Source organism: Halichoerus grypus, chromosome 7 (genome assembly GCF_964656455.1).
Source record: "Halichoerus grypus chromosome 7, mHalGry1.hap1.1, whole genome shotgun sequence".
In the NCBI taxonomy this organism is placed as follows: Eukaryota; Metazoa; Chordata; class Mammalia; order Carnivora; family Phocidae; genus Halichoerus; species Halichoerus grypus.
Genome location: NC_135718.1, coordinates 81,708,213 through 81,723,140, shown reverse-complemented (window position 1 = coordinate 81,723,140; position 14,928 = coordinate 81,708,213). Strand labels below are relative to the sequence as shown.

The 14,928-nt window shown below is 36.8% G+C and overlaps 1 protein-coding gene across 7 annotated transcripts in view; it reads left to right on the top strand.

The window, feature by feature from the left end:
• PCDH15 (protocadherin related 15) overlaps window positions 1-14,928 on the top strand; it is a 1,707,782-nt gene that overhangs the window by 1,430,451 nt on the left and 262,403 nt on the right. For all 7 annotated transcript variants that reach the window (XM_078077809.1, XM_078077807.1, XM_078077810.1 and 4 more), the window contains one exon: window positions 4,618-4,711. In XM_078077809.1, coding sequence (XP_077933935.1) covers window positions 4,618-4,711 — 94 coding nt within the window. The remainder of the gene's footprint in view (window positions 1-4,617; window positions 4,712-14,928) is intronic.

Below are 14,928 nucleotides of genomic sequence, written 5' to 3'. Positions count from 1 at the left end.
AACCTCAAAGAGTTAGATCTGCCCCTTGTTAGAATTTTATTTGAAAAATTTTCTTTTTATCCTCACTGGCATTTTAATTTTTTTTTCTACAAGACTAAATTCAGTTTGACCCTAAATTTAAAGCTTATTAGATTTTTCACATCAGTGTGCATTACACTGAAGATTACATAACATAGAAGAAAATGATACGCATTTTCTGTTCTGTCACCCCTACTTTCCAAATCCGTATTCAGATGGAACTACTTTCTCATGCCCTCACCCCCTCAGCTCCTGCCACGGTCCTCTTTTCTGAACCTCTGCCAATACCCACCTCCCTCTGCCCGTCTGCGTTTGCTAACCGCTAATCACTATTTGACACAGAACACCACATCCGACTTGAAGCAATCACACATTTTCAAGTATACTCTAGCCTCTCTAAATATCATCATGAGGCTTGAAACATGGTGCCCAGGGGCAACACGATAAATCTCTCAGACTCAGACACTTGTAAGTGTAAACGATATTAAATCGCAGCCAGTGGGATATATTGACAACGTTTCAAGGAAGCCTAGGATACAAAGCCTGAAACCTGTGATATAATTTCTGTCAGTGACGTGGCTGCTACAATATTTCCGAATCGACAGTGCAATTTGGGAAAGCGGCTACTGGGAGAAGCAGGTTTTAAATGCTAGCAGATTGGTTTGTGTGGACGTAGATAACCTCCTCTACGTTTTAATTGCATGGCTTAGACAACTTTTGAACACCACTTTCATGGTTAAGCAAAGCAACTCATTGTCTCAAAAAGCTTGATTTTGTCCAGCACCACACATTTCAGAAATACAGCCTTCGAGTTTAGTGAGGGAATTCTGTGTAATCTAAATAATATGAAGGAAGTGAAATTCACATAGCATAAAATTAACCATTTCAAAACAATTCAATGGCATTTAGCTGACTCAGGGTTGTACAACAACCCCTTGTCTCTAGGTCCAGAATATCTTTATCACTCCAAAAGGAAACCCAACCCAATAAGCAGCTGCTCCCTATCCGTCCCTCCCTTTGCCCCTGGACACCACCAATTTATGTTCTGCCTCTGTGGATTGATCTATTCTGGATATGTCAAATAAATGGAAGAATATAACAAACGACCTTTTGTGTCTGGCTTTTTTCACTTAGCCTAATGTTTTGAAGCTCAACCATGTGGAAGCATACATCAGTACTTCATTCCTTTTCATACATGCGTAATATCTCATTGTTTGTATATACAATTTGTTTATCCATTCATCCATGCATGGACATTTGGGCTGGTTTTCTATGCCTTGGCTATTGTGAATACTGCTACTATGGACACATACGTATGTGCATTTAAGAATCTGATTTCAATTCTTTTGAGTATATTTCCAGAATTGGAATTGCTGGGCCATATTGTAATTTTATGTTTACTTTCTGAGGAACTGCCAAAGTGTTTGGACAAGAGCATTTTCTATTCCCACCAGCACTGTATAACGGTTCCAATTCCTTTATATCTTTGTCAACATGTTACTTCCCCATTTGTTTTGTTTTGTTAATTATATCCATCCTAGTGGGTGTGAAGTGGTATTTCACTGTAGTTTTGATTTCTACTTCCCTGAAGAGTATCTTTTCATGTACTTGTTTGTCGTGTTTGTATCTTCTTTGGAGAAATATCTTGTTCAAGTCCTTTGACTACTTTTTAATTGGGTCATTTGTACTTTTGTTGCTGAGTTTTAAGAGTCCCCAATACATTTGGTGAGCCAGATTCTTATCAGATATATGAATTGCAAGTATTTTCTCTCATTTTCTAGGGGTTTTTTTTCCACTTTATTTATGATGGCAAAAATTCTTAATTTTGGTGAAGTCCAGTATACCCATTTTTTTCTTTTGCTGCTCATGCCCTTACTGTCCCATTTAAAATCCATTGTCGAATCTAAGATCATGAAGATTTATCCTCTAATTTTTGTCTAAGTTTCATGGTTTCAGTACTTATATTTAGATTGTTGATCCATTTTGACCTAATTTCTGTATATGGTGTAATAAAATCGTCCAACTTCATTCTTTCACGTGGAGATCTCCAATTGCCCCAGCACCCTTTGAGGAGACAATTCTTTCCCTATTGAATGATCTTGGCATCCTTGTTGAAAATCAGTCGGCCACAGACATATGGGCTTATCTCTGGACTCTCAATTCTGTTCCATTCCCAAGTATACATGGGTGCTTTTAAGTGCCCCAATTTCCCAAGAAACTCTCTGCCCATCTTTCCTCCCAGGCATCCAACGCTCTCTTGTATGCCTCAGCTATGATCTTTGCCTCAGGTGACTGCAGGTTGTTTCCTGCCTTACAGAGTCTTCCAGAAAAACCCACTGCTTTTCTGCCTCCAGTGAGCTCTGAGTTAGGCAAAATAAAGACAAACAGCATGCATTATTCCTTCAGGCAGCCTCCAGAATGGCAAACACAAGTCTTTGTGAATCAGGGTAGTTCTGCTCCCTCCAGAAACGGGTACCATAGTGTCACACTGGGGATGCTGACGGCCATCTTCAAAACCACTGATGTCACTCCTGTGAGATAGGTTTTCAGTCATGTAAAATTTAAGTAGCACCATTGTTGATGTTTTAACAGAAATGATTCTTACATATTTTTATTATGGGAACTTAGAAGATTTCCTGCATTCCTAAATGCAGCCCCATGTATCCTGGTCTGTAGCTTCCAGCCAGCTGGTAGGAAGACTCACGTTTGCTAGTTATTTCCGGAATTTCAGGAAAGCGTGCTTGTGTGTACCCATCAACTAGTCTATAAATACCAAAAAAATAGTACCTATTTTTTCTCTCCTTCTCCATTTCCCAAATACCCTGTCTCACTGGCACACATCATCTCAAGCAAAGATCTGTCTCCATGATAAACACCAGACCATTAAAAATTAGCTTTTTATGTATAATACAGCTCTAAATGGGAATACTATATATATTTCAAGAGATTTTCTAATTTAATGTATAAAGAAGAATATAGAGATTTGAACCTTAAACTGAGGGGGAAAAAATGGAAAGCAATAACTCAGTTTTCTTTTTTTCTTTCATTGTACTATGGCTGGGTTTTCAGGTCTCTCATTTCTTAAGTAGCTTGTGAATAAGTCTCTGAAGCAATACACGTCTTACTTTTCTCTTGAAGTCATTTTAGAATGAGATTATCTGAACCATCTGCAGTGTGGGAAGTTACTCCAAAAGCCATTGTTATGAACTACTCCGGGAATTGGTTTTCAGTTATTTTGACAGAACATTTAAAAATGTACAAGTCGTAGAGTTTTCCCTAGTTCTACCATACATTTAGAACTTTTCAGTCTGTATGATCAACAACACAGTAAAACAGAGTAACTGGGACTCTGACTTTGATTCATTGATGTTGAGTCTCATTACCCAACTACCATGTTTGATGTGAATGGCTTAAATTCTAGTGTAACAATAAAAGCACTTGTATTAAAATGTGAAAGCCTTCTATCAATCAAAAAAGATTGTTTTTATGCTTGAATAAATGTTTTAATGTTTTATTAATATAACTTGTCCACTACAATAGATGTTTTTTAGGACTTTATTAAAATGTCATGTAGGATATCAGATGGTAATATCTCAGACATAAATGTGGAACTTGTTTTAGAGAGCATTATAAGTGACAAAACTGTTATAAAACAAATTACATTGCAGAAAAAAGACATAAATACTTGGAGGCATTTATTTTAAACAGTGAAAGGGCATGAAGTAGTATAAAATATTCAAATTATGAGAATTTGTCCAGAGGCTGTTCATCTCCCATTACATAATAAATAAAATTAAGAACCATCTAAATTTCAAAAGAATAACAAAACGATAAAATTGTTAGTGTATCTGACAGAAGTTTGTTTTCATAAATTATAAAATGAGAGAGTGAATGCTCATGAAATTATGTTTTCTTAAATAGGATGTAAAATGCACAGTCTGATTCCTCTTTGGAAAATGATATAATGTATTCAGATATTATTATAGAGAATAAAAATAAATGTTACAAAAATAATCACAGTATCTATGAGAGTTTTAATATTCCACTGTATATTTTTGAATTTTGTACAATGAGCCTCAATTGTTTTGAAATTAAGAAAGAAGAAAAAAATAGATGTTAATTGCTAATGTTTGTCAAAGATGGGATTAAGATGTTTGCATTTCCAGCATGGCTACCTATGTGACAATGAATGGAAATGGCAATATATATTAGTTCTAAGAAACCATTCCTTGATTCAAAGGATTATGAAACTGCTAAAGATTAATGGAGTCTTCCAACTTTGACATAATCATAAACAAGATAGATATCTTTCTTCCCGGAATGAATTAAGCACAGTTTTATTTTTCTCCTGGAGGCTGGAGAATCAGTTCGGTTATCTCCTTCAGTTTGGCAATTTTTCATTGTTGCTAAGAAGCTCAACAGCCTTAAAAGCTTTTTTCAATTTTCAACATGAATCTGAGAATTACGCATCTTAAATATTCAGGCTACATTTGCTGAAAGGGAAAAAACAGTGGAAAGTAGTTCCCAATGGGAGAAAGGCTCCCTGTGACTTAAGATCTTTGTGTGTCTTATCTGTTTGTTTGTTTTCTCTGTCACTAGTACTGGGATTCTAACCTTAGGGAAAGCCCTGGACAGGGAGAGCACCGATCGCTACATTCTGATCGTCACTGCTTCAGACGGCAGGCCCGATGGGGTGAGTACTCAGCCTGGGGACAATGGGTAGTAAGAACAGAGCTGGTAGTCTGATGCTCTGAAACAGTGTATCATAATCATGAGTCTGGGAATTAATCTCTTCTCACCCAGAGCAGCTCCTTAATACTTGGAGAAGTGCTCTTTTAATAGTTGAACCTATACTCTGAATCTGTCAGGGTGGTGGAACTTTTTGACTTGACAGAATACATACTTGGGATTGGCATTCTTACCCAGCTTATGGGGAAAATGAAATCTAACAGTCTAAAACGCATTCCATGGTGATCATCATCGGCACAGTACTCTGAAATGTCTCCTGGCAGTTTTGACTCTGTTGGAACCTGTTCCCTTTCATGTCACTTTGTTGGGGGGCAGAGTGTGGATAGATGTCTTGAAGCACTTAGGAAACCAGGTTGATTGATTCCACAAGTTGTAAGCAGCATTCAGGATCCTGACTAATCCTTGGTGATGGAAGTGGTTTAAATGGGTCCATAATTCCAGAGAGGATAAATGTTATTTTCTCTGCACCAAAAATCAGTTTTAAGAATAAAGAAATTGTTTAGTCATTCTGGAGTGTTTTAAAATCATTTGACTGTATTCTTTTTTTTTTTTTTTTTTTTTAAAGATTTTATTTATTTATTTGACAGAGAGAGACAGAGCAAGAGAGGGAACACAAGCAGGGGGAGTGGGAGAGGGAGAAGCAGGCTTCCCGCCGAGCAGGGAGCCCGATGCGGGGCTTGATCCCAGGACCCTGGGATCATGACCTGAGCCGAAGGCAGACGCTTAATGACTGAGCCACCCAGGTGCCCCCATTTGACTGTATTCTTTAAACTAACGTGCTTACAACCACTGCTGTTCTAATTTTTTAACATTGTAACATTTCAAATTTTGGTAACAGGTACTAGACTGTTTTTTTGTTGTTGTTTTGTTGTTTTGCTTTTTTACCATTTCTATGATGCAAAGTAGTTTTTTCTTTAGTCAAATGCTTATGGACCAACTCACTGTTCTCTGGAAGTAATTTCAAATTCAGTTTAGGAGTCTAGGCAAGGCTCACCCAATTAAAATAGTAACATGGCCCCACATGACTTGAAATGACTTGTTTGATCTGTATGATAGATTGGCTGGGGGCGTATATTTGAGGAGGATTGCTCAGAAAATCTTACCATGATAAAAACATATAAACTGAGGCACTTGGGTGGCCCAGTCAGTTAAGCGTCAGCCTTCAGGTCAGGTCGTGCTCCTAGGATCCTAGGATCCTGGGATCGAGCCCCGTGTTGGGCTCCCTGCTCAGTTGGGAGTCTGCTCCTCCCTATCCCTCTCCCCCTACTCATGCTCTCTCTTTCTCCCCCTCTCTCTCTCCCAAATAAATAAATAAAATCTTAAAAAACAAAACAAAGCATATAAACTTGCTACCCGGACACTTTTATTACTTTAATTAAAAGTTAGAAAAATAGATAAAGATAATTAATTAAATTTGATAAATCTGCCCATAATAAACCATTTACCATTGCTCAAACATTAGGTAAAACAGTTACATGTAGAAAATAAAATATACAGAACAATCTGAGTAAATAGTGGGGCCAGTAGAAGGTACTTAGATGTGTGAAGAAAAATAAAACTCAGATTGATTTTATATATGCAGCATCCTTGATTAAGAGTGTGCCTGTGTTAGATCTATGTAAAGAAGTCGATGCGGCGCTCAAGAAGAAAATGAAAGAATCTGACATGTTGAAGATTAACTGGCAACTTGTCTAGAAGATAATGAGAGGGGACCTGAGGAGGAGAAGGCATTATTCAGTATGGAGGAAGGGGTGTCAATAATGTAAAATAAATGAGTAGAAGTAAAATAAATGAGTGGCATTCAGGTCAGTCATTAGGATAGAAAAAAATCATTAGGATTAAAAAAAAAAGAAAATAATACACAGCTTTGGAAGATGTCACATTACAAATCAGATATTAATGGCAGTGGTATAGGTAGGACCCTTTAAATCTGGTCTTAACAATAATTTCTTAGACAAGAGAACAGATGGGAAAAAATAGTATATTAAGATATCTGACGTAATCTCAATCTACTAATTATGGGTTTGCCCACATCCAAAACTGAGAATAAATTCTGGGTTAATTTCTTCTAGAGCATTTTTTTTCCCAGTTACTTACTTGGTTATCTCAGTCCCCTTGGCCAGGGGTCACTTAGCATTTTTCGTCCCCGCCCCCACCACCGCAGCCCCCCTGTTTTCATTTCTAGGATCAGTAAGGTCTCCTTCAGCTTTAAAATTCTGACCCTCTTAAGTAAATGTGTTTTATTTTCAAAATTTGTATTGAGAATATCAGTAGAGAAAGGAACATTTAGGTTTCAAATAAAAGCTTCTTTAGCTAATTCCATTATTTACATAATTTTAGGGATGAACATCTATGTGGGCACATACTGTGGGTTCCTGAAGGAGAAAGTGATAACACAATCACTGCAGTGTTGTGTTGTGACGTGCTTTTCTTATCTACACTTGTAAACTTATTTCCTTTGTAGAGATATGGTAAAATCAACCTTTTAACCCTAATGATTATGGTTTTGAAGAAAGATATTTAATGAACACAGACCCCAGGTCTATGCATTCTTCTTAAATCAAAATTATTACCAGCAATTTGTGTGAAACAGATTGTGAAGATATAATTTGATAATTTCATCATGGAAAACCACCTCCCCTACCACCCCAAAAATATGTTTAAGGGAAAAGAGAGCTAATGTTCTATTGCTCATTGCTAATGTTTTTGTAGACAAAGTTGAAAGAATGTTATTGATGTTCTTGGGTTTTTTTCTATTCTCTAAATCAACTTTATCAATAGTAGCTGAAAAAACCTATACAAGTTAAATATCTCATTATTATAAATATTTAGATTTCTTCAGCTATCATGAATACAGATAAACTCATACTTTCTAGAATTAAATAGTTATTTACACTTACTTGGAATTCTTTGCAAATCTATAAAGTTGAAAATTCCTTAAGAAAGCTTCCACCATGTTTTATTCCAATATTTTCACATTTTAGCTGAAAAGACTTCGAAATTTTTGTATATCATATACTTTTTATAAGCAGCTACATTTTACCTTATAATAATAGCTCCCAAATGCATTTTTTGAAGGAACATACATGCAAATTCTTTTCAGAAGCTTCTTTGTAACATTATTTACTTCTAAGCTAAACTAAGTCCAACCAATCTGAACTAAAAATACATTTTATTGGAAAATTTTATTGGAAAATCTGGGCAAACCTTATTATGTTTATGGATATAATTTGATCCACAGGGAGGAAGAAGTTTTCCTCTACCCTCGCTTAAGGTCCCTGGCTGGGTCTGAAAATTAAAGTGACAAAGACAGATTAAGAGGAGAAAGCATACAAATTTATATAAATTTTACATGATGTTTTAGCCCCCATAAGGAAATGAAGACCCAAAGAATTGGCAAAACCCACTTGCTTTCGAAGTAGGGGAAAGGGAGAGAGGCGGGTGTGGGAAGGCAACTAAACTGTTGGGAGGCTAAAGGGAGGTGTGAATTATTTTAACAAGGTCTGCTTGTATAGAATTCTCTCTGTCTCAACCTCTTGTGCTTGTTGATAATAAAAATGTTACCTTCCTTCTGATACAGGGAGTCCATCTTTCACATGGGAATGTAATATCCTGCTTTTATGAAAAAGAAGGAAGGACTGAGTGTTTTTCCTGTATTTGCTGTTTTTTCAAGTGTCTTTCATTCAAAGGAGTCAATTTAGCAAAGTGGCATATTTTGCGGTGATGTTCTCTGAACTCCTTCAACAAGCAGTGGTAGGGATAGCCTTTAGGAAGCTGGCTGTAAGAGGAAGCCAAACAGCAGGGGCTTAAACAAAGCAGGGTTTGTTTGTCTCACATATAAAAAAACATAGGGGTGGACAGGAAGGGCTCAGGCAGGGGCTCCTGCTGTCTCTTACCCACTCTGCCATTTATCCTGTGTTTGCTTTCTTCCTCAGTCTACTTACCTAATGGGTTTACAATGACTAATGCAACTCTAGGCATCTGCTCTGCTTTGCAGAGAGGCAAAGAAGAGTCTGCCCTTTTCTGTACCTGAACTAGAGCTCTTTCAGAGACCACACCTGGCATAATGCTTCTTAGATCTTATTATCTACACTGGGCTGAAAGATAAGAGTAAGTAGGGCTTTGTGGATTGTAGTTGTCTATAAAACAATAGCACAGCAAAATATATGCATATGCAAATCACAGTGAAAAATATAAATATGCAAAGAGAAGTCAGGATTTTCTCTTTCTTTTTTTTTAAACAAATTTATCAGTTGTCATTTCCCAATGGGGAAGCATTCCTATTCAAAATACAAAGTTGTTCTGTAGTGTGGATATTTCTGACCAGATTTCCATAAGTTCAGCAATATGGTTTTCGTTCTTGAACTATATGATAGATAACTTGATTATATCATGGTTTTTGCTCTCAGTAAAATTTTCTAGAATTCCTAGCTTGACTTCCTCAATTATGGCTTTCATAGTGAATACTGGTGATGTCTTACAATTCCGGATTGGCAGGAAACTTAGCGTCTATGCTTGGGCCTTGAACTGACATTATTCCCTGAATGTCTTTTATTTTATTTTATTTCATTTTTAAAGATTTTATTTATCTATTTGACAGAAAGAGAGGAGCACAAACAAGCAGAGAGGCAGGGAGAGGGAGAAGCAGACTCTCCGCTAAGGAGGGAGCCCAATGCATGGCTCGATCCCAGGACCCTGAGATCGTGACCTGAGCCAAAGGGAGATGCTTAACTGAGCCACCCAGGTGCCCCACTGAATGTCTTTTAAATGTGGCAATATAAATAAGCAATTAGAATCTAGAAACTGAACACTTAACTGTTTAGTCAAACTATAGGAAACATTAACGAGAAAAAAATATATGAGAAGAATTGTGGGTGAAATGCAAATAACTGAATTTCAATATAGCTCATTTAATAAAATTTTAGAACAGGATAATGATACATATATATATATATATATATATATACATATATATATATATATATTTTTTAAGCAAAAATGCAGTGGTTTTATTTGGGTGTATACTCTTATAAGAAGAAATGACCATGTAATTTTAAAAGAGAATGAGCTACTTGTTCATTCTCTTTGAAAAACATAGATTTATATTTCTCATTTTTGGGAATAAAATACTGACATTTTTAGTGTTTTCTGAAATAAATCTTCCAGAAGTTTGATTTTTTTTTAAATTGTGAGATAATCTGTGAAGTTCTACTAGTTTCTGCTATGTTTATATTATATATAATAAATTATATCACATATTATTACAATATAGATATTTATAAAGTATATACTCTCCTCACACTGCACTCAGATATGCACAGAATTAAAAGCTCCTTTTTTTAAATCCCTAATCTAATCTTCCTGAGTCCACTCTGCTGCCTAGATGGTAATATGTCCCTGGGCTGTGTCGGGTCACACTTCACTTGCTTGAAACAACATCCCAACCTCTTGTTTTAACCACTCTTTTCAAGGTAAACATGTACTCACCAGTGAAGCTGCTCTTCCTCTCTTGCCTCCTCTCATCCTAAAATTGTACAGGTGCACGGTGTGCTTACTAGTTCTTGATGCCGGGAAGAGGGCACCCAGCTCAAACGCTCTCCATCTCTGCCGGTCTCTGTTTGCCTGGTGTGTCTGGTTTGGCCTCTCAGTCCAGTCCCCTACTGACTCCTTGGAGTATTTGGTGCATCTGTTGCTGCCTAGCACTGACGTGAACTTGACTGTGACTATCAGGGTCCTTTGCCCTTACCCAAGGCCTTGCTCACAGGGTGATCTCTCAGCCTCTAGAATTCCTGAGCCACACACAAAGAAACCCAGCTTCTCTCTTTGGCCACTTGTCTCTGCCACTTTTCCATATTCCTTGCCATGTCCTATTAGATGTGACTGCCATGGAACTTCTCTGGAGGCTTCCATGCTCCACAAGGGTCAGCCACCGTTTCACCCAAAGTTCTCTTACTTGCTCAATACCTACCACCACTTTCCCCAAAGTGCTTCCAGAATAATAGGGGGGGAGGGGATGAAGACAAGGACCTTTGCATCCTCATCTTCTCTCTGCCTCCCCTTCTCCTCCCCATAATCCAGAATAGGAAGGCTTTTCTGGAAGACATTTTCTATTCTGTCATTCTCAGAAGGGGAAGAAGCCTCCCATGTCAGCCTCCCTGGTACAAAGGGCACCCTGTCTATGTCATCAAAGAAACTCTATGATCTGGGTCAGGCGGGCTTGCCTCTTGATGTAGTCACAGGATGATTTGTAGCTATGAATAAAAATATTTTGGATTGATATTGCCTAAGAAGAATGCCCATTACAGAGTAGATGTATTTTCCTTGTCCTATTGGATGAAAACAAGAGTGGTCAGATCCTAAATGACACACCCTCATTATTCCAGATTCCAACTCTCCATTTTTATTGAAAGGAATTAAACATGCTAATAAATGTTAGTTTGAACATACATGTTTATAGAAAGGTTTTAAAGGGTCTTTGCATATATATATATATATGGATACATTTCCACATTGACAAAAAAAAGGCAGCTGTATCATTCCATTCTTTGTTTCTCAATTATATAGCATATAATACAAATTTTTCTGTTTGTCACTTTATAAGTACATAGTTTCAAATTTAGATTCATATCAGTGGAAAGTCATCATAATTCTATCTTCAGTAAGTAGAAAATGAATACATTTTGAACACCCTAAATATCTTCCACTTAAACCAGGTTTTCAATAATTTAAGAAATTAGCTTGATAGATTCAATAAAGTCCATAATATAAAATTAAGGAAGATTATAAAATACTTTTTTTAAAAGAAGTTCTCATGAATAAAAAAAATGGTTTGTGTAGATGAATGTACACGTTTGTGGTTTTTTTGACTTTGGCTTTAATCTCACATTTTTATACTGTACCAAACCAGTGGCACCATATTGATGTCTTTATTTCAAGGCCATAGCAGTTTATGAAAATAAATGTAAGGGGCGCCTGGGTGGCTCAGTTGGTTAAGTGTCTCCCTTCGGCTCAGGTCATGATCTCAGAGTCCCGGGATCGATCCCCGCATTGGGCTCCCTGCTCAGTGGGGAGTCTGCTTCTCCCTCGCCCACTCCTCCTGCTTGTGTTCCCTCTCTCACTGTGTCTCTCTCTGTCAAATAAATAAATAAAATCTTAAAAAAGTAAATAAATTCGTATTCAAATGGTCTGCTACAACAGAAATATCTGCTTGCATTGTTGAGAATTTAATACATATTGTGAGGATTTATCCATGATTTAAAACAAAATAAAATCTATGACGTTATAATTAAAATAAGTAATGACCCCAAAAGTGATAATTTATGGAATATAGTACTAAACTGCAAGTACTTCCAGCTAGTAGAATTGTAACTTGATACAACTTTTGAGAAAAAAAACAGTAAGACAAATTCTCTTAATGGGAAATAGGTAGCTTTGCACTAATCAGGTTTATTAGTTTGGTATCTTATCTTTTTTATTTAATTGGCATAATATAAATTGATTTTTAAAATTAATTGTGAACATATGTTTGCCGACATATTGTTCTTTTTATTAACTTTACTTAAAATGACCTGAGCTGATAGTCTAAGTAGGCAACCTTAACCAACTGAAAATCTGTCCTTGATATGATACAAAATTCCTCTAGGGCACAGATCCATATTGAAGCAGTGTCACCATCTTTCTGAACCAATCAAAAATATTTACATAATTGTGCTTTACAACTAACTAATCTACAACTATTTCAGTAGATTTAAATGAATAGAGTCAATAGGTCTAATGTGTAGCCTGGGCATTTGTAATGATTAATCAAGTGATTCTGATGCAAGTGGTCTCTAGACTACTTTTCAAGAAATACGTAAGTTGGAAATCATTCTATGTGTTCATAGTTTTTATTCCTCATGTCATATACAAGTACTAAGATGTGGAGAAATACATCTATACATAAATTTCAGCCCCTATTAGCACAAAAATGGTTGATTTGTCCTTTAGCTTTTCAGATTACTTAGTGATCCAGCTCTCTTCTGTCTTACCTAGCTATAGTCCATAGTTTTTGACTGAGGACCGAAACAGTCTGAAAACATCACACACTATAGGGTCAAGAATGGGAATTGTAAAAAATAGGATGAAAACCCATCTAGTAGATTGACAGGGAAGTGCAGACAGGCTGCCATAAAGAGGGTCAGACAATTTGAAGGAAAGTCAGCAGACTCTAGTGTGGCTACTCTTAGATTTTGACTCCAGGCTGTCAATTTTAACGTTTTGTTCACCTTCAGGCAAATTGAGAACTACTGCTCCTGTAAAAACATCCTTTTACTGGTTTTAACTCACACAACTTTTAGAGAAATAACATTTGTTTAACTGTTTTGTTGTCGTTGTTATAAAAGCAATGTAGCCTTGTTCGAGAAAATGTGGAAAATACATAAAAGTTAAAATAAGCAAATTAAATTTTCTGTATTTCATCTAATCAGAAAATGTTCGAATTTATACAGAACCACATATATCTAATACAAGTGTGTTTGTGCTCATGCATCTTTTAAATTACACGGTTTCATGAAGATATGCACGCAGAAGAATGCAAAAACTTTAATTGTGCAGCTTAATAAATTTTCACATAGTGAACACATCTATGTAATCAATATTTAGAATAAGAAACTGAAATCAATTAGCAGCCCAAGAGCCCAGCCTTATGATTGCGCTAGTCCCAGCCCCCCTTCTTCATAAGGTGATCCCTATTCTGACTTCTATCACAATGAAGACACTGTGCCAATCTTTGAAATGTATACACTTGGAATCATATAGTACGTGCTACTTTGTGTCTGACTTCTTACCCTCAGCCTTATGTTCTTGAAATTCATCCCTGTGGGTACTTGTAACCATGCTCTGTTCATTCTCAGTATTATATATTATTGCACTGTGCACATCAAACCATCTACTACTGGTGAACATTTAGGTTGTTTCCAGGTTTTGACTACATAATACTGTTCTGGTCACCCTTGGCATGCCTTTAAATAGAATTTTTATTGGGCTTTTCAATATAGAAATATGTAAAAATCATACTGAATAGCTGTATGAATTTTCACAGATAAAGCCCATCAATGTAGCTAGGACACAAATAGAGAAAGAACCCATTATGAATACCCAAGAATTCCCTGCTATGCATGGTGATTTTTAAATGACTGCTGGATATTGCATGTGGAAAAATTATAAAAGCTTGCAGTAAAGTCATATCGCTCAAAAGAGTGTATACTTTTGCTTCTGTTAAAATAGGGACAGACAGCCTTAATTCAATTGGAGTTTCAGCTTTGGGTTTTAGTCGAAGTGAAGTAAGGTCTAGATGCCATGCACCATTACTAATAGAGTGTACAACATCAATGATCCCAACAAGAAAGACGAGGACAAGTCATTTACCGGGTCCTTGCCTCCTCGGTCACTAGGAAATCCAGTGTTTGATCCCTCAGCCCATGACGGCTGCAGGATCTCCCCAGATTCATTCTCTCTGAGCCAAGTGTTGGTGCACCCCACATCACGTACAATCAGGACAAATTGTGTCGGTATTTTTTAAAACAAAAGTTGGGTAATTATTTCATCTTGCATATTTCTCCTACTTTTTAATTTACATCTTGTCACATATGTAGTATCATAGCCTGATGGATTTTTCATTCTCCAGCCAAGGGCCCTTTCTTTCTCTGATTCTGGCCCTAGGCTTCTGTAATGTGCCCCACACTATCACAGAGCTGGGTGCAGGGCAGGTGCTGCTTCTCAGGCTTTGATTAGAAAGAACAATTTCCAGCCTGACTCATATCTGAAGATGTTCCTTGATTTTGCAAAAGTTGTTGACCTACATAACAGTCTCTGGTTGCAGCCGGCCAAGGGTTGACCTTTGAACCAGGTAGCACATACTACTTTAAGTGTAGCTGCTTACCACTTCCTTGGGCTGTGTGACCATACGGTAATCAGTTAACTAGTGATACGTGGTGCTCAAACTCTCGGTGTAGAGGTGAGCCCAGAAAATGATGAATGTAGTATTTTCTGACAGCATTTACTTACCTGAAAATACCCATTTGATGCACTGTGCTCTTTGATAAGACACCATTTTTATTTTTACACAGTGTGAAATGTAAGTGATATAAACTAGAAAAAAATGTTACATTTCAGAGAAAAACA